This window comes from Chanodichthys erythropterus, chromosome 3, assembly GCF_024489055.1.
Source record: "Chanodichthys erythropterus isolate Z2021 chromosome 3, ASM2448905v1, whole genome shotgun sequence".
NCBI classification, from domain to species: Eukaryota; Metazoa; Chordata; class Actinopteri; order Cypriniformes; family Xenocyprididae; genus Chanodichthys; species Chanodichthys erythropterus.
In genome coordinates, this window is record NC_090223.1 from 16,395,331 (window position 1) to 16,417,903 (window position 22,573).

General features: G+C 40.6%; 2 protein-coding genes across 3 annotated transcripts; both read left to right on the forward strand.

The window, feature by feature from the left end:
- The first annotated feature begins 2,585 nt into the window (after positions 1-2,585).
- LOC137003757 (NAD(P)(+)--arginine ADP-ribosyltransferase 2-like) lies at positions 2,586-7,040 on the forward strand. Its single transcript, XM_067364044.1, has 3 exons — positions 2,586-2,633; positions 3,819-4,545; positions 7,000-7,040. Exons 1-3 carry the CDS (start codon positions 2,586-2,588, stop codon positions 7,038-7,040), a joined length of 816 nt encoding a protein of 271 aa, XP_067220145.1.
- LOC137008882 (alpha-2-macroglobulin-like protein 1) lies at positions 2,593-17,773 on the forward strand. Of its 2 annotated transcripts, none has more exons than XM_067370651.1 (34): positions 2,593-2,633; positions 9,154-9,337; positions 9,405-9,561; positions 10,343-10,395; positions 10,517-10,537; positions 10,636-10,801; positions 10,878-10,962; positions 11,035-11,149; positions 11,226-11,346; positions 11,435-11,544; positions 11,612-11,776; positions 11,851-12,078; positions 12,166-12,378; positions 12,453-12,602; positions 13,050-13,175; positions 13,243-13,336; positions 13,481-13,607; positions 13,691-13,916; positions 13,997-14,120; positions 14,188-14,309; positions 14,387-14,438; positions 14,524-14,607; positions 14,696-14,872; positions 15,321-15,396; positions 15,477-15,630; positions 15,714-15,788; positions 15,867-16,029; positions 16,407-16,591; positions 16,665-16,886; positions 16,966-17,087; positions 17,189-17,270; positions 17,353-17,436; positions 17,521-17,626; positions 17,711-17,773. In XM_067370651.1, exons 2-34 carry the CDS (start codon positions 9,161-9,163, stop codon positions 17,749-17,751), a joined length of 4,203 nt encoding a protein of 1,400 aa, XP_067226752.1. In that variant the 5' UTR covers positions 2,593-2,633; positions 9,154-9,160; the 3' UTR covers positions 17,752-17,773. The 2 variants fall into 2 exon arrangements, with proteins under 2 accessions (XP_067226752.1, XP_067226743.1); XM_067370642.1 differs by lacking the exon at positions 2,593-2,633 and adding an exon at positions 7,734-7,890.
- The last annotated feature ends 4,800 nt before the right edge of the window (positions 17,774-22,573 follow it).

Below are 22,573 nucleotides of genomic sequence, written 5' to 3' on the forward strand. Positions count from 1 at the left end.
GACTGACGTTTTGCAATACTGACGTTTGCATGATTTTCTGTTTCTAGAGAATAGACAAGGTAAGGACACTGTTCAGTTCTGTTGACATTTTAAAAAATTATGGTAATCTTAATCCACATGTAATTTATTAAAATGGGTTAACAGTTTCTCATGGAATATTGTTTAAGATTTTTTAAATATATATCTGAGAGCAACATTGTGTCAGCCCACATCTGGTCTGCATGTAATCCACATGTACCACATGTTTGCTGGATCTGGGCCACACTATGTTGCTGTCTGGGATGCAACACAGTAAATTCCCTGGTGGTCTAAATTAAGTGTATTTTACTTAAGTAAAATTATCTGTCAGTGTGGTAATAAAAACAATCTTAATGTAAACGGAAAACAAGATTATTTTGAGTGTCTATTACTAACTGCAAATTTACAGCAGCTCCGCCCACCAATGTCACACAAGGTTAAAAACAACACGTGATTAATGACTTCAGTGGAGTAAGCAGTAGCGTGTTGGGTGTGGAAAACTAACTTGTGCCGCGATTGACTGGGTTTGAATCCACCTTTTGCTGAGTTCACTCTTCTCCCTCTTCCCATCACATATCACATCAGATAGGCATTTTTTTTCAGAAAGTAAAGTGCCTAACAAAGGTTTAATAAAAAATAAAAGTATTTATAATTTGAATAAATATAATCAGTGAATGAAAATGAATAGTACTTAACATGAATAGAACTTGACATTCTGCCAGTTTTTGTTGGGTGCTGTTGCCATGGTGAATCATAATATTGGAGCTCCATTGATCGTGGCTTTTCATAGTCGTGGTGCACAAGCTTAACACAGAGTCATCAGAGTTGATTGAACTAACTCAATTCAGCTGTTCTGAAACAGAAAGGTCAAAGTTTCCCATCTCAGTGTAAGTCAACTCAGAGTTCAAGTTTTAACTCAGAGTTGGTTGAACCTCCTGAAATGGGCCCCTGATGATAACGATCACAATCGCTGAAGAAAAGAGAAAAAAACAATAACTACATCTGATATCTAGCCACAGCCTTAGATGAAACCAACTGAAAAGACAAAGCAGACTGACTTTATTTCTGTCATTTGTCTACAGTTCTTTTTGAGAATTAACAGGTTTAGATGTTGATGTTTTATTGACACTGACCATTATGGTGATCAGTGTTTCATTTAGTTGGGCACTGTAGCTTGGTTTTTATGTTAAGTTTGTGGTCTTTGTAACAATGTTTACAGAAGCACATCATTTGTTATAAAAGAGGCCACAAACAAGAGCAATTTGGTGATATGGTTTACACCATCAAGAAGAAAACCAATTGTCTAGTCTCATCCCTGACCAAGAGTGGTTGTTCATTATTGTTATTATAACCAACAGTACCTTTATGCCACAGATAAGATGTTTTGAGATTTCATTTTTAAACATACTGTGGGGGAAAAATAGACACACCCACTACACTCAGAGTGAAAGACATGCCGGCACCATCATGGAAGTTTCCATCAAACAAATTTGTATTATTTTAAATGAAAAAAATATCAAATTGACTGACCCAGCACTGATTTAAAAAATAAATAAAAATAAAAAAATGGCAAATTGTTTAGTTTATAAAACACAGCATATGTTCTGTCCAATATTTACATCAGAGCTTGGTTGTCATATAAACACAATTGTGTTGTTTTTAACCCAGCATTTTTTAGAGTGTAGAGAGAAGAGCGGCACTATGGATACCATTTCTTTTCAACAGGTCAGGTCTGCCCCAAAAACTTTTCCAATTGAAAAGTCTATGAACCCTATATTATTTTGTGGACACCATTGAGTGATGACAGTCTGCTAAGTATTTCATCACTCCAACGAACAGGAAGAGGGCCAGAGCAAATTACAGGGTCTGACATCGTACTTGCGAGTTCCCACATGTCATTAATGTTAATTTTAGTGATATCTGACTGGTGAAGTTGGACATCATTGGTGCCGACATGAATAATAATCTTAAAGTAAAAGGTTAGAGGTTAAAGTCAAAGGTCAACATTAGGGCTGCACGATTAATCGCATGCTATTCTCACGCGCATTTCGTCAGTAAAGCCGGTTCCCTGATTACCGCTAAATCGCCATCACCTGTTTTTAAACGGAGCGCCTTTTAATAGACAGAGCCGTAGTTCACAGACAAGCCACGCAATATCGCGTTCATTATCGAAGGCGATTCATCTGCGATATGAACGCGATATTGTGTGGCTTTTCAGTGATCTACGGCTCTGTCTATTAAATGCCGCTTCATTTGAAAGCAGGTGATGGCGATTTAGCGGTGATCAGGGAACCGGCTTTACTGACGAAATGCGCGTGAGAATAGCATGCGATTAATCGTGCAGCCCTAGTCAACATATCAGTAAATGTTACACTAATATGATTATTATTCAAAAAGTTCTGCCACTTCTATCATTTTAAAACTGTTTTATGTTGGAAACAGTTTAATTGTGCAACATATTGGAGTAATAGATTTAGTCTTTATGAAATGCTGTTGTACTTCTGGTTTTCTTTCAGCATCCGTTCTTCTATATCAACTATTTCATTTGGGAATTTTGCTAAATCAAGATGCTGCTGATTACTGAAGCTCTTCTCATTTTTGCTGCTTTAGGACAGGTAAGCTTGTGTTCTAGTATAGACCCTTTAACTGTTTGTACACAATGATGACGTAGCAACGTATGCGCACGCATTTTGGCAACGGAAGTGGTGTTGTTCCCCATAGGTTCTAACATGTTAGCAACTCCGAAAGTGATATATATATCTACAGCTTCGCGAGCGGATTAAGCAACACAGACAGATAAAGTTATTTTAAAAAGATGACTTTATCAAATGGTATCCGGCTATCAGATCCGTGTAGTCGAATGGATAGAAGATGTTAGCAGATGGCCAAATACAGTGGCCAGATATATATACATAAACCAGTTCTCTCAAGTTTTAAAGACAGGCAAGAATGACAAATATCCAACATGACATGATTTTTAAAGTGACCATTGAATTTATTTAGTGCTAATAAAATTATTAAACCTTTTTGGAGAGAGAGACGTTTAATGTGACAAAATGTCAGTCATCGTGTGATAACGAAAATATAACTAGGTATAGACTACTGAGCAGGTGTTTTCAGTGAACAGGCTGTAAAATTGTTGATTAAGTTCAGACACTCATGAAAAACTGATGCTGATTATCTGGGAAACATTCTCTAACAGCAGTCAAGTTGTCATTGTTTGTGTCAAACAAGCTCTGAATTTGTTGTAACATTAAAATAGGAGATCATGACTTATTCTGTGCTCAAAGTGATACTCAGAGCTCCAGTGTTTTCCTCTGTGAGTGAACGAGGATGATGGTGAACAATTCCAGGATATGCTTTTTTTTTTCATTGGTTGTTGGTTTAAATCTTACCCAGATACAATAGTGCTATTTTCGGATTGGCTACTGTGTAGCCTCTTTCTTTTTTTGATTGGCTGATAAGTGGCAGGCTACCCCAGGGGAGACGTGCTTGATTCCTGCCCGGCGCAGCGGAATATTAAATATATGAAAAATAGTTTTTCTGCGTGAGAAATACAACGTGTGGCGGGAGTGCGTGACAAAAGACCGAAATGAGTGACTGTCACGCTCAGTGCGTTACACTTGAGAGGCCTGAAAACCTTTCAGAGTTGCTAACACGTTAAAACCAATAGGCAACAACACCACTTCCGTTGCCAAAATGCGCGCGCAACTATTTGATCACGTGGGCTGTAAAAGGGTCTATAATTAGTACAGACATGACTACTGATTATGTGATCATTATGATTTCTGTTGCTGAAGGATCACAGAGGATCTGCAGAACAGATATTTCCATTGGATATGGCACCAAATTCTGTTGATGATCAGTATAAGGGTTGTATAGAGAACATGAAACACCTGGTGGAGACAAAACTTCTAGAGAAAGAAAAATCTCAGTCTGAACATGAATTTGCAAAACTTTGGGAAGAGGGTGTCCGTGAAGCCAAAACACCAGAAGATAACTTGTCAAAAAATCATTCAGTTGCTGTTTATGTTTACACACATTCAAGTCCACTGTATGAATTTTTCAATAATGATGTTCGTAGTCAGAAACAAAAATACAAAGACAAGACAATTAAATGGTATTCATTTAATTTTCTGTTAACAGATGCGATACAGATTCTGAAGAAAACACAAAATAGATGCTATTTCACGTATCGTGGTACTACAGATGAATTTGATAAGAATGTTCTGAACAAAGAGGTTCGTTTTGGATCATTTACATCCTCCTCTTTATATCAAAGTGTAGCACAAGGTTTTGGAACTAAATCTTGTTTTCAAATCTACACTTGTGAAGGTGCTGATGTGTCACATTACTCTATATTTCCTTCTGAGAAAGAGGTGCTGATTCCTCCATATGAGAAGTTCAAAGTTGTTGCTGTCAACACAAGAAAAGGTCAGAAGGATCTCTGGTGTGACACTGTGTTCATATTGCAAAGGTCTGGAACAAGAAGTGACCTGAACTGTGCAGTGGCATCCATGGATATCAGTACCAATGCTCCTTCAATTAATTGTATTATTGGGTGTAACACAGTTCGTAAATGGGAAGAAGGAGGCGGGAACCGGCGAACATTCAACCAAACTTTAATGTAAAATAAACAAAGAACAAAACGAAAGTAATGCCGGCAGACCCTCGCGGACGTCTGCCGGCCACACAAACATAACAAAACCATAACATAAAGTCCAGGCCTGGTCCTCTCTCGTCCTCCACGGTCGTCGCTCCTCCTTTTATGCTCCCGGAGCTCCTCCGTGAGAGACTCAAGGCCGGTGTGCCTCCCAGGTGATGCTTGTTATCACTTGCGTCACCGGCCTCGCGCCGTTCCCTCACGGCTCTCGCCCGCCCTGGTCGCCACATACCCCCATCGCCCCTCGCAGGCTGGGGGGTACCTCCGAGACTGTGCTCTACTCCCCCCCGGGGCCTGTCTCGGCGGCCGCAGCACCTGGGGGTAAGGACAGATGAGACGAGAGAAAGGAGACGGAAGCAAGGGGAGCGACAGGATGAGAGAGGGGAGAGAGGAAAAAGAGAAAAAAAAAAATTCTTGGTCCGGTTCCCCGACACACTGCCGCTCGGTCCTCAGCCTGCCAAGAGGCTCTTTCTCGCGGTGCCATGCGGTGGCACTGGACGCTCGGTGGACGGCCCGATCCTCGACCGCCTACTGGCGGCCGGCGATGGCTCCTCCGACTGAGGGCAGCCGGCAGCGAGTCCCCCGTCCCCTGCTCCTCCCCTTCATGGCGGACGGCAGCAGGTTCCGGCCCATGGCAGACGGCGGCAACTCCTCCGCTCCCTCCAGGTCCAGGGCGGCAGCCACCCCACCTCGTCCCAGGAGCACGGCATCCGGGTCTCCGTCCCACCTTTCACAAGGCTCCAGCACCACCGCCTCGGGCAGCCTCTCGCGGTCTTCACTTCCGCGCTGCCCGAACTCCGCAGCACCGCGATCCCCCTCAGCAGCGAGGGCTCTCCGACAGCATGTCCCTCCTTCCTCCCGGGTTTCGGCACCAATGTAACACAGTTCGTAAATGGGAAGAAGGAGGCGGGAACCGGCGAACATTCAACCAAACTTTATTGTAAAATAAACAAAGAACAAAACGAAAGTAATGCCGGCAGACCCTCGTGGACGTCTGCCGGCCACACAAACATAACAAAACCATAACATAAAGTCCAGGCCTGGTCCTCTCTCATCCTCCACGGTCGTCACTCCTCCTTTTATGCTCCTGGAGCTCCTCCGTGAGAGACTCAAGGCTGGTGCGCCTCCCAGGTGATGCTTGTTATCACTTGCGTCACCGGCCTCGCGCCGTTCCCTCACGGCTCTCGCCCGCCCTGGTCGCCACATTGGGTTTTCTGTTATTATAACTATTATTATTATTTGCTATGTAATGTATATTTTAATTAAGAAGTGCTATGGTTTGGACACTGTTAACCTTACCAGGCTTTTAATTATTAACTGTAATCTGCAGTACTGTAAAGGTACCACACAGATAGACTGCCCTAAATTGTCAGACTGGCATTTAAATGTAAAAACTAATATAATATGCTAATAATGAGACCATATTATTACTGTGAACTTATTTCATTTGATTCCACTAAAAATATTTTAAATAAAGAGATTTTCACTGCATCAGCAACTGCAGTCACCACCTGTTAAATAAAGCAACATGCAGCATCATCAATGTTTTTGGGTCTTCTCTTCTCCTGAACTGAAGCACAAGGGTGACCCAAAAAATTAAATTTTACATTAAACTACCAGCAAATGTGTCCAGTATATCATTGTTTTTTTTCTCACAGTTTATTACTATTAAAATACATTTCGTGAGTGTGTTTTTTTATTTTTTATCTTCCACCTTTAACCCTTTCAACAACACAGGTAAGTCATGTAATGTCCACACTACAAGTAACATTGACATGTTGCAGTAAGATAATTAAGTGAATATGTAAGTGATGATTGAGCATTAATGATGAACACTTGCTGTTAACAAGCATAATCTATATAACTTTTGTGGAGCCATTTCTTTAGGTAAATCCAACATTGTATTTTTTTTTGAGTGCAACACATAATATTATGGGAGAAAAGGCTTTAAAGTATAACAACTCAAGTATTCTGAATATACTGTCAAGTCAACAAAAAGTAATAATGTACAACTATCCTTACTTTCCAAGTGGGTTTGAATTTTGTGAACGATAAATTAAAAATATCATCTTTTGTGGATCTGTTTGTCCTGTACACAAATTGTAGTAGGTCAAATGACTCTGGTTTGGTGCTCAGGATGTTTCTTAATAAAGTGAAAACAGTGGTGGACTTGAAGCAGAAAGCAGTTCTTACCAGAAAGAGACTGACTTTCTCATTTCTGTCTGCCATTCATAAAGTAAAGTTTAGATTGCTGGAACTCAAAAAGTAAAAATGGATTCACTAAATGTATCTGTAGAAGAACTTTGTTTTCTCATCAGAGGAGATCTGCAGTTTACACAGAGAGAAACTCAAAGTCTGAATCCCAAATGGTACCCTACCCTCATTTTCTCCTTTAATGTTTTCTTTGTGTTGAAGTTACTCTTATAAGTACTTCAGTCCTGTATTGAGCTCCTCCTAATATTTAATATATATATATATATATATATATATATATATATATATATATATATATATATATATATATATATATATATATATATATATATTTATTTTATTTTTTTTTTTTTTTTAAGTTTAGGCACAAGTTCACGCGGCGCTGAAACAATGAAATAATCAGAGATATTCTGAGATACAATAGCGTGAGCAGTTGCACGAGCAGTCAGAGAAACTCATGAAATAATTCAAATAATTCATGCTCCGACCACTGAAACAAAATGTCAGACACTGAAAATCTCGTAAAAGTGGTTTCAAACTGCGTTGGGGCAGTCTTTTTTACTAAGGTTTTTTGGATACAATGGAGTTTTAAGGAGAAAACTGAATTTACACACGGTTACTAAAAACATTACAAACTTGGTTTTCACCACAGAGGTCTTAACACTCTTAAGTGTCGAGGAATGAATCTCATTCATTTAATTGATTGGCCACCACCTGGAATTAATTTTGTCCGCCCTCATTGCCTGAGGATAAAGTGCTAAATCAATCTGTTCCGATGATTAAGATCGTTTTTATATATCGCTGCCATTGGGGCAGATGATTGAGAGAAACTGTAGAGCAGTACACGGTAGTATCTGTGGGGTTTCTGAAAGAGACAATTGATTCGCGTTTAGTGTTGGATGATCGCTATTCATGGCTGTGGGGGAGATTTGTGTTTGGAAAGGGCTCATTTTAGCTCTTTTTCTCTTTGCCGTTGGCGGACAGCCATCAGGACCGTAAGTAGCATTAATGTTAAATAGGATTTGAAGTGAACAGATTGTTCATGGGTCCGTGTATCTTTTGGTCATTCGTTTTTTTTTTTTTTTTTATTTAATGAAATCGGAAAATGAAAAACGGCACCTTTTTCGTTTCATTTTTTTTTCAAACAAAACGAAAAACAAGAATTCAGCTTTTTTTTTTTTTTTTTTTTTCTCATTTTCGTTCAGGGGTTGAAAATGAATAAACAACCTGAATAATAAGAAAAAAAATGAGTGGAGTAGCCACTGATCTATAATAGAGAATAGTCATTATTGATCGTTAGTATGTCACACTTGATAACAGATGTAGAGTCATTTACAATGACAGCTTAAAAACAGATTTAATTAAATTTACTGTAGGTTTTTTAACCATTGTTTTTATCTGTGCATACATATTTCTGTGAAATAAGCGTTAGGTTGCACAGAAGAGAGCCGATTTATGATCTCTACTGATATAGCGGTAGAGGACTGTTATTTTGTTGAATGAATTGAAGATGACATCACTGGCTCAGATTTGATTGACCATTCGGCTGAAAGGGGCGTGTAATGATCGCCCACAAGTCGTGTTTCAGTTTTCTATCAGTGACACGAAAAAACGAAAATCGAGTCAAAATCGTTTTTTTTTTTTTTTTTTTTTTTTTTTTAACAAACGAAAAAACGGGAAACGACCGTTTACTCGTTTATGCGTAGTTATCCAATTTGAAATGAAATATCAAAACGTACACGGACCCTCATGCTTTCTACTCATAGGCTGATGAAATTGCTTTTATGATTTCCAAAAAGAACTTTGTGAAACAAGGTTATCCACCATGCTCCGGTTTAATCTTTACATAACTGCCCCCCAAAAACAACGTATTTATAGAATTCACTTTTTTTTGTACTTGAATGTTTAAACCTCTAAATGAATAAACTTGGGAGGTGTGTGTGTGTGAGTAAAATGTATATAATTATGAGCCAATGTAATCCTCTGCAGGTATCTGAAAATTCAGGTAATTTGTTTTCCAGTAGATGGCAGCAGTTTACCACTAAACCAGGGGTTCCCAACCATTTCTTCTTGGAGTCTGAACTGAATCAGTGTGGTTTGGAGCCCCTGCACTAAACCATGTGCAAGTTCATGTTACTATGAATCTGTGCAGGGTATATTAAACATTTTGTTGGCAAAGTGCACAATTATGTAATTTCAAAATTTAGTGACTCTTGCATGTTAAGCAGACATTGGTTTCTTTAATCATATTTCTTCAGGTTCTTCATGGTGACGTTCCCTGCAGTGATTGAGTCTGGATCTGAAGCCAAATTATGTATTTCTCTTCTGAAGCCCCAAGAGAGTCTCACACTGACGGTTTCTCTGCTTGATGACAAAAACAGGACAACTAAACTTGTGCAGCAGGTTTCTTCAACGCCATTTCACCGCAGCTTTAGTTTCCAGGTCTGTCGTTTAGATTCATGTGGCTGTTTTATTCTTTGTCTGGTCTGTTAAATAAGTTTCTCCACAGGCTCCTCGAGTAGATGTTGAGTCTGTGCAGAAGATGAAGGTTGAAGTTCAAGGGAGGGTCTTCAGAGTGACCGAAGAGAGGAAAGTCATGCTCAGACGTTACCTACCTTTGACCTTCATCCAAACAGACAAACCCATCTACAATCCAGGACAAATGGGTGAGCTGTGAATGACCCTAGGTTGAATATTGGGTGTCTCAAGTCCATTACTCTACAACAGGGGTGTCCAACCCTGCTCCGGGAGAGCTACCATCCTGCAGACTTCAGCTCCAACCCCATTCAAACTCTCATGAAGCAGCTAATCGAGGTGTTCAGGGTTGCTTGATTACAGACAGGTGTTGGAGCAGGGTTGGAACTGAAGTCTGCAGGACAGTAAGGCTGTGTCCGAAAACTGGAAAATACGGTCTTCGGAGGACACATTTCAAGGTAAGAAGGCATAAAGGTACGTCCAAATTCATTGTTGGCTTCTCTTCCGGTTTCCCGAGATGCCTTCATCTGACCGACTTTAGAAGGCAGCATAGATGTATCCTTCACTGCCTTTGATGTCCCACAATCCTGTGCTTTCCATTCTGTCAGTTGAGCTAGAAAATTAAAGGTTGCGTTTACTGGCCAGTTTGAGTACATGTACATTTTTGACCAACATTTTCCACTTGATGTCATTTCTAGCGATAAATGACAACTGTAGTAATTGTTTAGTTTTCACCAATGCTCACGCAATATTGCTGTAGATCATTAAACTCTTATGCTGCCTCAGAAGTCTGAGGTGCCTTCATGCACAAACGCTGCCTTACAAGTCATTGCTTGATAAGGCAGCAAGTCCGCTACCTAGGTGTCTGGGTGCAGCTTGGCTCTCTAGGAACAGGGTTGGACACTCCTGCTCTACAAGTTCTGATGTCTTGAAAAGTGCATTATGCAATGAATGTGTTAATTGCCTTTGCAGTGAATTTCAGAGTTGTCACCATGGATGCCAAATTTGTGCCTCTTGATCAGATGGTAAGGTCTCACCATGAACACATTAGAAATTTAAATGTGGTTTCACTTTCCAAACTTGAGTTTCTCACTCTTGAAGAAAGTGACTTTTGTGCTTCTAATTGCCTGTCTTTGTGTCTTGCAGTACAATCTGGTCGTGGTGGAGGTGAGTTTGCTCTGGTGCAAGTCTTTTAAATTGAGCCGACACAGCTTTTTGTAGTTTTGCTTTGTTTGCAGTTTCTGAGCTGTTAACTGTTTTAATAGGACAATAATAATAACCGGATTGGTCAGTGGACAAACGTTTCTTCAACAAGGTGGATTTTGCAGCTTTCTCATGAGTTAAACCCAGAGGCTCAGATAGGGATGTACACACTAAGTGCTTTTATTGGTGACCGAATGATCTCCCAGGTTTTTGAGGTGAAAAAATATGGTAAGTAGTGCATAAAATGTGCACATACAATAACGGAACCAAGGTCTTAATCTGGTGTGTGGTGTTTCTGGTTTAGTTTTGCCCAAGTTTGAAGTGACCATAAACGCACCACAGACATACAGTGTTGCAGATGTGGGACTGAAAGTTGAGGCTTGTGCCAAGTGAGTGAGGCTCTTATTTTCTTGTCTTGTGGTTGGTCTGTTCCTGATCTTGTTCCTTGTGATGTTTCTTAGATACACTTATGGCCAACCTGTACCTGGTCAAGCATTGGTGGAGGTGTGCCGTGATCCATTTCCATATATTGAGGTTCCAGACGTGACCCGCCAGTGCCTGCGTAAAACCATGAAGGTCTGTGACCGTTGCCTTGTGGAGGGTTTTCCTTCTGTTTGTGCTTGACTTAAATGTGACTCTGTCCTGCTACCAGATGAATGCCACAGGCTGTGCCTCCCTTATTATCGATACGGCAGTGTTTTTCAACACCAAATTTGAAAATAATATGCAAGACTCATTTCTTGTAAATGTGAACGTCACGGAGGAGGGAACAGGTGAGCAATTGGCTGATCTGAATCAACAGCATGTGTCTGGAGGAAGTTGACTTGCTCATTCTGTGCACTTTTGTTTCTTTTACCTCAGATGTAGTTATGTCAAAGTCTGCAACTGTGTCCATTACATTTGAAGTTGGCAAGGTCACATTTTTGGACCTCCTGGATTATTTTGAACCTGGGTCAGCGATTAATGGAAAGGCAAGTAAAAGCTCATCCCTTTCTCAGAAGCCTTATTGGCTGTTTCCTAACTGATCTTTCCCAACAGATAACAGTGTCTCGTTTCAATGGGACTCCAATTTTGAACAAAGCTGTGTATCTCCTTGATGGTAACAATAACAAGCTGCTGCTAAATCTGACCACAAACCAGAACGGACTGGTCACGTTCTCTCTCAACACCGTTAATCTTCCTAAAGCGGATCTGAATCTGGTGGTACGATTTGCTCTTTATATATTGTGACATGAAGACTTCTTGTGCTCTCACTGATTTCATTCATTGCTCCCCAGGCAAGTGTGACTCCAGAGGTGGTTTATAGTTACAAATCGCCATACTTCACTACAGATATGAGGGTTGTTCAGCTTCTCCAACCTGCTTCTCCTGATAACCCATCATTTAGTGAACTGACTATAGTGAAGCTCGAGCAGCCGCTCAAATGTGGTGCTACATTTCCAGTGACTGTGAAATATTCTTTTGTTGGAGAGTCTGGTGGCTACAGTGCTGACATTGTCTATATGGTGAGAAAACACTGTGTGGTGGTGGCGTGTTTGGGTTTTTTTTTTTTTTTTTTTTTTTCAGCACCTTATTCAACTGTCTTCGGTCAGGTCTTGTCCAGAGGAGTGATCGTCCTCCATGGATTTCAGACGGTCACAGCAAGTGTTTCTAATAAAGTCACAAGCGGCTCAGTGTCGTTCCAGCTGTCTGTCAGTGTTGACATGGCTCCAGCAGTGCAGATTCTGGTCTATTGTGTTCTGCCCAGTGAGAATGTAGTTGTTGGTAGTGCATCATTTGACACAGAAGCATGTTTCCAAAACAAGGTATGATGTGCACTCTTTTGGCTACAAGTGGGGAATGGTGACGTGTCCTACAGCATTATTTGTCCTTGTTCCAGGTGTCTTTGCAGTTCTCTCCAGCTACAGCTGTTCCTGCTGAGGGAAATGTTCTGACTGTCTCTGCTCAAGCAGGATCTCTGTGTGGCCTCAGCGCTGTAGATCAGAGTGTCCGGATCTTGGAGTCAGGAAGACGTCTGAGTGCTGAAATGGTATTCATGTGCCTTTTTAAAAAGGGTGCCTTCATGTGCCGTTTTTCCTTAGTATCCTTGAAGGCATCAATGAAGACAAACGGACCATTTTAAATGAGTGGTGACAGTTACTTTTTTTTTTTAAATGAACTAGACTAATTTAATGAAGTGATCAGATGTTAAATGCATTGAGTCACTTAGGATCAAAGCATCTGCCAAATTCATAAATGTTATACCCAGAATACACTGTGTGAGCCATTTTTAGCTCAGGTTGACCTGAAAATGAGGTATTCACTGGCTGTTACCATGTCTTGAGCTTTTACTTAGACTTCATATTACTTTTGACTTTCTGCGGCATGTCAAATCTGTTGCATTTCGACTAGCATGCCACTTCAGTTTACTGTGTTCAGCTGGACTTATGTACTAGATTAATGTGGCTCTTTTTTCCCTCACTCCCCATGTTTTTAGGTGTTCAACTTGCTCCCAGTTCTATCACTATCAAATTATCCATATGAAGTTGATGATGAACAGGAGTGTCTGAATGTTCGACCCCGTCGAGCTGTTTCTGTAGACTATGCCTACGACACCTTCAAGGTAGAAAACGGTTCATTATCCTGTTAAACACAACTTCATTTTCAAATGTCTTGTCTTGTTCTGACAGAGCATGGGGTTGAAGGTCTCATCAAATTTGCCTATCAGAGTACCTCAGTGTCTGATGTACAGAGGCCAGAATTATTACCGCAACTTCCGTGATGGTATGTCTGTTCTTGCTCTACAAATTGGCAGATGAATTTTGTATGGTTTATGCAGGAGTATTTGACTTGCACAGACCTGATTGATAGACCGATGAGAACTGACAGACCTCAGAGACAAGACTAGAGTTGCAAACTCTCTTTCAGTGATGTTTTTCCGTCATCCTGGAGCCATGGCAATGGCGGCTGGTCCAGAGGGTGACTCTTCCTCTTTTGATGTGACCATCAGGACTTACTTTCCAGAAACATGGATCTGGCAGCTTTCTGAAGTGGGGTTAGTAATACACTTTGTTCCATTTTTAAAGCTACTTGCACACAGTGTTTACTTATTCCCTCTTTCTCTCTTCTGTCCTTCAGAGCTACTGGATCCACACAAGTTCCTCTCACGGTTCCTGACACAATCACCACATGGGAGACGGAGGCGTTCTGTCTGTCTTCCAAAGGTCTTGGTCTGGCTCCTCCTGCTCTGCTGACAGTCTTCCAGCCCTTCTTCTTGGAGCTCTCCCTGCCATACTCCATCGTCCGTGGAGAGTCTTTTGAGCTGAAGGCCACTGTCTTCAACTATCTGTCCAAGTGCATCATGGTCTGTCATGGTTTATTTTCCTCTTATACAAATCTGTATAGAAGGTCATGTGTCTTTGCTCCATGTGCTCTCATTGGCAGGTTAAAGTAACTCCAGCTTCATCTGCAGCCTTCACTCTTGGAGCATTTAATGAGCCGTATTCATCCTGTCTCTGTGCTAATGGGAGAAAGACCTTTAAATGGGTTTTTACTGCTTCTATTCTTGGTTAGTCTTGTGCTGTCTCCCTCTTAAATTGAGTGTATTAGGTGTTACTCACGGTCTGTCTCTGCAGGAGCTGTCAATGTGACGGTCAATGCTTCAGCTGAACCGTCCCAGACTCTATGTGGCACTGAAGCCGTGACCGTGCCGACAAGAGGACGCGTTGATGTAGTCACTCGAAGTCTACTTGTCCTGGTGAGTTAACCAGCCTTCTGGAGCTTGATCATGGAGCTCATGCTGCTTTACTGATGGGGTGTTTTACTGCTTTTTAGCCTGAAGGAGTTGAGAGGACCAACACCCAGAGTTGGTTACTGTGTCCAAAGGGTTTGTTTGCAATCAATGATTCCCAAATAAGTTCTCCCTGTACAGCTAAACATTAGCCTAACGCTCGCTTCTGTTCGGTCTGCAGGAAGCGTTCTTTCAGAAAACGTGACTGTGACGTTTCCAACAAATGTGGTTCAGGGATCAGCCAGATGCTCTGTTTCAGTCCTTGGTAAAGCATTTAATTTAGTAGAAACTGACATGTGATGTTTGCCAGAATAACTTGTTTCTCATGTGTTTTTATGTTTGACCTCTCATAGGAGACATAATGGGTCGTGCGCTGAAGAATCTGGATGGGTTATTAAAGATGCCATCTGGCTGTGGAGAGCAGAATATGATTATTCTTGCTCCCAATATTTACATCTTGCTATACCTGGAAGTCACGGGGCAACTCACCGCAGCCATCCGAGAGACCGCCATAGGCTACCTTCAGAGCGGTATGGATTTGAGTGTTGGCGAGACTAAACAGTCTGACAAACTACAGTGAAGGCACAGGACTTAGCCATAATTCAGGTTTCACTACATTAAATCATATGGACTATTGGTTTACACTGAGGGCCTTCAAATAATGATTTGGACAAGACCCTTTCTGGTACTTCTGCTGTAGTGAGATTGCTTGCTCTTTAAAGTGTATGAAATATCAAGTCTCTCCCACTCCCATTTCTAACTGACTAAAATGTTTTGGTGCTTTGAGTCAAGGGCATAGAAACCTGATAATTTGTTGTTCCTAATTAAACTGCACAACTCTATAGGTGTAGAAATCACACCTATATTCTCTTATCCAGGTTTTCCAAAACCTTAGTGATTCAAGGGACCTTGCTTACCAAATTATCCATCATTGCTTGTACATCCTGATGAATTTCCATGTTTGTTTGCCCTGAACAGGATACCAAGGACAACTGAACTACAGGCACAGTGATGGATCATTCAGCACATTTGGTTATGATGCATCCAATACATGGTGAATTTAATGCTGCACATTCTAGTGTTTATCCTTTATCACCAGTGATTTTAGTTTAATGAAACTTCCTCCATGACCAGGTTGACTGCCTTTGTCCTGAGGTCTTTTGGTCTAGCGAAGCGCTTTGTCTTCATTGACCCGAATGTCCTTCAGAGTGCGAAGGACTGGATAAGCCAGCAGGGTTCAAATGGCTGTTTCATACAACAGGGAACTCTGTACCACAATGAAATGAAGGTACGTGTTATCAAATGGACTGTAACCCATAGACTCAGACTGTCTCTAATCCAGGTGCTTTTTTATTTTAATTTTTTTTAAAGGGTGGAGTTGGGGATAATGTGACCATGACCGCCTACATTGTTGCATCTCTGCTCGAACTAGGTGTCCCTGTCACGGTAAAATATCTCCAGTAGTTGAGTTGCTTGCAGATGACCTTCCTGTTGTGGCTTTTGTCTAATCTGCTTTGCTTTCAGGATCCTGTCATCACCAATGCTCTGTCATGCTTGAGGCCTGTCGTTGGGAACCTGAGAAACACTTACGCCACTGCTCTGCTGGCCTACACCTTCAGCCTTGCTGGAGAGATGAGCACTCGATCACAACTTCTAACCTCCTTAAACAACCTTGCCATTTCTGAAAGTGAGAATAACAATCCTCATCTTGAGCTGAGGCTTTTCTAATGAAGTCTTGACTTGTTCATTTTTAGACGTGCATTTTCAAAAATGCAAAACACTATGGCAGTTTCCACACTTGAAGACTGGAATAATGGCCAATGAAAATGAGCTTTGTATCCGTTACGTTTGAAAATGATTTAAATGGTTAAAACGGTAATACTGTGACTGCACTAGAATCTTTCAAAAACATTGAGTTGATTTTAATTCTCGTTGGCCCAAACTCTTGTATTTTGTATGTTTGCACCTTGGCCCAAGCTCCAATGTGAAAAGATTGGTGCACCTGAGTGGGCTTATACTTGAGGCTGTTTGTCGTCAATTTTTCCCCCACCTTCTCGTCTTTAGGCACTAAGCTGCATTGGTCTCAGACTTCATCTGGTGATACTCTGGCGGTGGAGATCAGCTCTTACGTGCTGCTAGCGGTTCTCACTGAACAGCCTCTCACGACGGCAACCCTGGGCTATGCTAACCGCATTGTCAACTGGCTCGTGACCCAGCAGAATCCCTTTGGAGGCTTCTCCTCCACCCAGGTACCTCTGACCACCAAACCAGTTCAGTCACTCTTTATACGGGTCAAATCTTTAATGTGATGCTGGTTTTTAGGACACTGTGGTGGCTCTTCATGCCTTGTCTGTGTATGCTGCTAAAGTGTTCAGCGTGGAGGGCTCCAGCACTGTTACTGTACAGTCCTCAGTGGCAGGAGGAGAGTCTTATAGCTTCAAAGTGAATCGGGACAACAGGCTGCTGTATCAGGAGAAGCCGTTGAAGAACCTTACCGGCAATTACACTGTTAAAGCATCAGGTTCCACTTGTGTGTCTGTGCAGGTCTGTATCTTCACCCCCCCCCCCCCCCTCTATTTCTGTTTGTGCACATCAAAATCTTACTGTGCTTCTCGTACTATAGGTTGCGTGTTTCTACAACATTCCGACACCCGTTAAAGTTGCCAGGACGCTGAGCGTCGACGCAAAGGTGAAGGCAGACTGCCGACCGCTTGGAGCCAATCTCATGTTGAACTTCACAGTGACGTAAGAAGATTTGACTTGTGTCCTGAAACCAACTCTTATGATTCTTACAAAGGGCAACTGCTTTCTTGATCCTCTTGACTGAACTTCCTATTTATCTTCAGATACAATGGAGCCAAAGCAACTACTAACATGGTTCTAGTGGATGTTAAACTCCTGTCAGGCTTCACAGCTGATACGTCACTGGTTCGTAAGATTTGGAAAGTCCTAAGATGCTTGAAGCTACTTCAGTTGTAATTGTTCATTTAAATGATGGTCTTTCACTCAGCTTGGATCTCCACCCCAGTCATTCGCCCCGCTGGTGGAGCGGGTCGATTCTGAAGATGATCGTGTCCTAGTGTATCTGAAAGAGGTGAGACTGTGTATACTGGATGTATTCAGGAGCTGCTATCTTGAGTGCTAGTGTATGTGCTGCTGTTCATCCTCTGTCTTTCAGGTTCCCAAAGGCGTCCCCATGACTTACACTCTGCAGCTAAAACAGGTTCTTGCAGTGAAAAATCTCAAGCCAGCGGTCATCAATGTTTATGACTACTATCAGACAAGTACAATTTTCATCCTAATCATGCTTTGCTCTTGCTGATTTCCTTGTTGAACATGATCAAGCTCATTTCATGTTGCTCTTTCAGGTGATGCGTTTGAGACTACCTACACATCCCCCTGTCAATGATTATGCTATAGGACAAAAATTTAAATGGTAATAAAGTCCCTTTTATGCAATCAGTAGTTTGCCTTTTTTGTTGGACATTTGCAAAGTGTTGCAGGTCTTAACACCAGTAAGTATACACTTCCAAAAAGGCTTACTTTACTGGATCCTATGCTATTGACTTTAGGGGGATGAAGTCCATTTAACTTAATGGACTAAGTTGTAGGAGCCTTTTAACTTCCACTAGCATTTTAAAAATACTTGTGCATTAAATGCAGGTGAATTTTATAGGCATTATATAAATTAAGCCAAACTTTTCCATCAATGGTGCTAATTTAGTGGGGTTTTTTTTTTTTTTTTTTTGGTAACTTGTGGGCATTTGGGTCTAGATTACGTAGATTAACTATATATTGGTGATGCCTGAGATCAAGCATGTCTATATAAACATTGTAGTACTGAATTTTAATGAATATGCTTGTTAAACACTGGTTGGCATTAGACATCTGCTCAATGTTCTGGTCTGTGCTTTTTGCTCAGTCCTGGCTACAACTGCACCATGGCCCAAATGCTCAATGTACCTCTGACTCACTGGAAAAGTCTGCTCAATAACATACTGACATGAAATTTCTCGTGCAATAGCTAATGTAGAGCTGACTAATATAGTGTTGATTTAAAAAAAAAAAAAAAAAAAAAAAAACCTTAAATCTGGTTCTGTTGCATATAATTGAAATTCATACTGATATTTAACATTAATACAGGCCTATTTTATGTCCATTTTGTTACTTTTAAAGGGCGCCAATTATACCTGTTTTTACAAGACTTAAAATAAAAAATAGTTTTGGTGCGTATCCCTTTTAAATGCAGATAAGCTGCAGCTACCACTTGTATTTTTTTTTTTTTTTTTTTTTAGGATGCTCTAGAATGGGTATGGTTTAATAGTTTAGGTTATAACCTCTTTTATCCATTAGTCCAAATGATGGTCAAATCTTTACTGATATGACTTAAGTAGTTTTAGCCTATTCCATTCATTTGAGTTTACTTGGTGACTGCTGCAAAAGTTAACTTTGCAATATTTTATTGTTTTTATTTTTTTTAACAACAAAAGACCGAATGACACTAGTGGGTTAAATTCAGCAGCCTATAGTTTCCAATGGTATTAATCACATGAGAAATCCCTTCTAATAAGTCATGTTGAGTACATCTGTAAGAAGGACAAACAAAAACTAACGTTTATCAAATTTTTAAATTCTCTAGAATGATCCCAAGATACTGGGCTTCATTCACTGCTTCAATTACTTCATTCTTGATTTGCAGCTCAAATGCATCCCTTGCAGGTCTATTTCTTATGGAGAAGCATATGGAAATTTTATTTTTTTATTTAACATTTAAGAGTTAAATGAGACAACTCAAGCCATTTAGAAATGTTATGTAATGCCTGTGTCAGGTGTGGCGGTGGAAACGTGGACAACTGTGTCGAGACCAGAATACCATCCCTACAGTCAAGCCTGGAGGACACATTATGCTTTGGGCCTGTTTTTCTGCTAAGGGTACAGGACTGCTTCACTGCATTGAGCAAATGGACAGGGCCATGTACCATAAAATCTTGGACGAGAACCTCCTTCCCTCAGCCAGAACACTGATGATGGGTCTTCCAGCATGATGACAACGACCTGAAACATACTGCCAAGGCAACAAAGGAGTGGTTCAAGAAACAAATTAAGGTCATGGAGTGGCCAAGCCAGTCTCCGGACCTTAATCCTATAGAAAATCTGTGGAGGGAGCTGAAACTTCGAGTTGCCAAAAGACAGCCAAGAAACCTTAAAGATTTAGAGAGGATCTGTAAAGAGTGGATCAAAATCCCACAGTTCTTACATCTGGTCTGGACTCATTTGCACCTATGAAATCCTGGTCTGTGGCTTTTGTGCATTCTGCTCTCTGGTATAATGAACTGTGCTTTATGAAGGCAGCTTGTAAGATGGAGCGAGGGTGGCGTCTTTCTGGCCTGAATGTGCATCACAAAGCTTGGTTTCATACCATTAACAAACTTCTCAAAGGAAACAGCTCCTCTAGTGTATCTTTGTAATAGATGTCTTGATCATTTCAGTTCAAAGATTGCCAATGCTCGCAAATGCATTATTAATCCTGCATCGTTTGATTCGGCTTTTATGATCACACATTTTTATGGCTCCTATTTCTCAATTTTTTTCTTCACATGATTTTGTTTCCCTTGGAAAGGTTTCAAAATTGAAATCTACCACTTCCATAGTTGATCCCATACCTTGTGAATTGTTCAAATCATGTTTTGCCTCTTTATGCCCTGTTGTCCTGAGTATAGTAAATGACTCACTGCGCATGGGTGTTGTACCTGCTGCACTTAAAATTGCTGCTGTAACACCTATACCAAAAAAGACCAAAACAGACTGGGACAACCTCAATCATTTTCGTCCCATCTCAAATCTCCCCTTTCTCGCTAAATTGCTTGAGAGAACTGTGAGTTCTCAATTATACGCTAACCTCTCTGTCAATAATCTTTTTGAGCCTCTCCAATCTGGTTTCCGTAAATTGTGGTGTTACTGACAAAGTATTAAATTAGTTCAAGTCTTTCCTCTCAGATGAAAGGCAGTTTGTGTCCCTGGGTGGATGCAGATCCAAAGTTGGGGCAGTGCAATTTGGAGTTCCCCAGGGATCTGTTTTGAGTCCCTTGCTTTTTAGTATGTACATTTTTTTCCCCCTGGGCCAACTTCTCAAATTCTTGGGTCTTAAGTTCCATTTTTTTTTATGCAGACGACACCCACATTTATATTCATTCAAAACCTGGCGAATGTTGGCTTTCTAGAACATTGTATCTCTGAGATAAAAATTTGGATGTCTCATAATTTTCTCTGTCTCAACAGCGACAAGACTGCGGTTATGCTCATCGGTTCACCCAACAAATTCGCAAAGCTGATGCTGTAACCTGGTGAATGGCTCTGCTTTGGAGTTTCAAACTAAATTAAAAAATTTGGGGGTGATATTTGATGCAAATCTAACATTTGATCCTCATGTCCAAAATATGGTCAAAACTTCATTTTTTCATCTTAGAAATATTGCACAATTGCACCCCATGTTATCTTTCTCGGTGGCTGATAAACTGATCAATTCATTTGTCTTTTCTCACATCGACTATTGTAACGCGCTGCTTGCTGGGGTTTCTAAATCTACCATAAACAAATTACAGTATGTCCAAAACTCAGCGGCCAGAATCCTGACAAGGTCCAGGACAAGTGAGCATATCACTCCCATCTTGGAGTCATTGCACTGGCTCCCGGTCAGGTTTCGCATCGATTTTAAAATTCTCATGCTCACCGACAAGGCCTTGAATGGTTTAGTGCCACAATATCTGTCTGAACTTTTAACTGCATACAGATGCAGTCTTCCTCCTTCTGATTCTGGCTTTTAATTGTACCTTCTACGCGTGAGAGAATTTCCCCCAGTTTCTAGTATAGCTAGTCCTAGACTAAAATGCTTGTTTGAGCTGTTTTAACTGAAAGCAACTTGTACTGACACGTCTTCAAATTCTTGCTGATTCTTGATGTTTGTGTGAGTCTAAAATACACAGCTGAACACTTTCTATATAATGAGTAAAAAACAATCTGAATATGTGATTTTTATCTAATGCACAACTACTGTAATAGACTCTGGATTAGATCAGAAAATCAAGCCATATAATGACTGAATCATCATCAATAAGTAACCAATTTCATCTGACCAGAGCTTCTCTTGCAATTTTTCCAATAACAAATGTGCTTCAGGAGCCTGTTACAGTAAAATGATAAAAACTAATAATATGAAGTCAAGGGTCAAGAGCCCAACTAAAGCAAACACTGATTACAATAATGGTAATGTCAAACTTTATTCTTTTCAATAAAAAATCAACATCTAAACCTCAATTAATTCTCATTAAGATTCGAAAGAAAGAAATGGGACTGTAATAAGTGAAGATGCTGAGATCTTAAGAGAGTGATTAATGTTCTGTTGTTGCCAGTCATTTTAAATTAATTTTTAGAGATTTTACTTTCATTTCAAGGTTTTTGTTTGGCACCTTGTGCTTGATCATAATAGTTGTCATAATAATTCAGGAAATACCTGTACAATAACAGTGTTTTTCAGCTTATTTAAAACAGAGGTTTTTTGTTTTTCAGAGTTTCCATTGACTAATATTGGTAGACACAGGAGTTTTCAAATTGTGGGTCACGACCCATTTGTGGGTCACAGATTGGGAAAAGGTTTGTCACATGAAGTAAATTCACTGCAGCTAAACTTATGTTTCAGTGAATGACCCAGCCAGCATAGCCATGTGGGGCCCAGAACGGTGTCACCTGGGCTGCCTAACTGGGTCCCCGCCAGTTTTGCCCTCAGTTTCCATGTAGGCCCCACATAGGTTAGCCCAGATGAAATGAACACTGCACAGTGTGCACACTACACACTGTTAAATGTAACATGATGATTTAGTGATTGAGTGTTTTTCCTCTCTGAGGATCTTACCGGTCAATAGTCAGTAATTGTTACACCAATAGATCTGGATCGAGCTGCTTTCATCTTTTACACTCATGTATTTAATCCACAGCACATGAGTAAGAGTGCTGTTGATCTGAATATCAGTACAGCTGTGACTGGGCTGCATCTGATCACATGACTCTTGGCTGATCACATGACTGATATCCAGCACTACAGCAACACTATTAAGACTCTGTGTCTGCGTCTCAATGTGCATTCTATCCACCCTAAATAGTTTGTGACATTAGTAATATCCAATACTATTTAGGGTGATAATATGCAGGGTCTGTGACTGATGATGTTTATCTGC

Coding starts and splice junctions, on each gene's coding strand:
- LOC137003757 (XM_067364044.1), top strand. CDS start 2,586: ATGCTGCTGATTACTGAAGCTCTTCTCATTTTTGCTGCTTTAGGACAG. Junction 2,634..3,818: donor TTTTTGCTGCTTTAGGACAG/GTAAGCTTGTGT, acceptor CTGTTGCTGAAG/GATCACAGAGGATCTGCAGA. Junction 4,546..6,999: donor AGTGGCATCCATGGATATCA/GTACCAATGCTC, acceptor TTTTCTCATCAG/AGGAGATCTGCAGTTTACAC.
- LOC137008882 (XM_067370642.1), top strand. CDS start 7,808: ATGGCTGTGGGGGAGATTTGTGTTTGGAAAGGGCTCATTTTAGCTCTT. Junction 9,562..10,342: donor CTACAATCCAGGACAAATGG/GTGAGCTGTGAA, acceptor TTGCCTTTGCAG/TGAATTTCAGAGTTGTCACC. Junction 13,917..13,996: donor ATCTGTCCAAGTGCATCATG/GTCTGTCATGGT, acceptor TCTCATTGGCAG/GTTAAAGTAACTCCAGCTTC.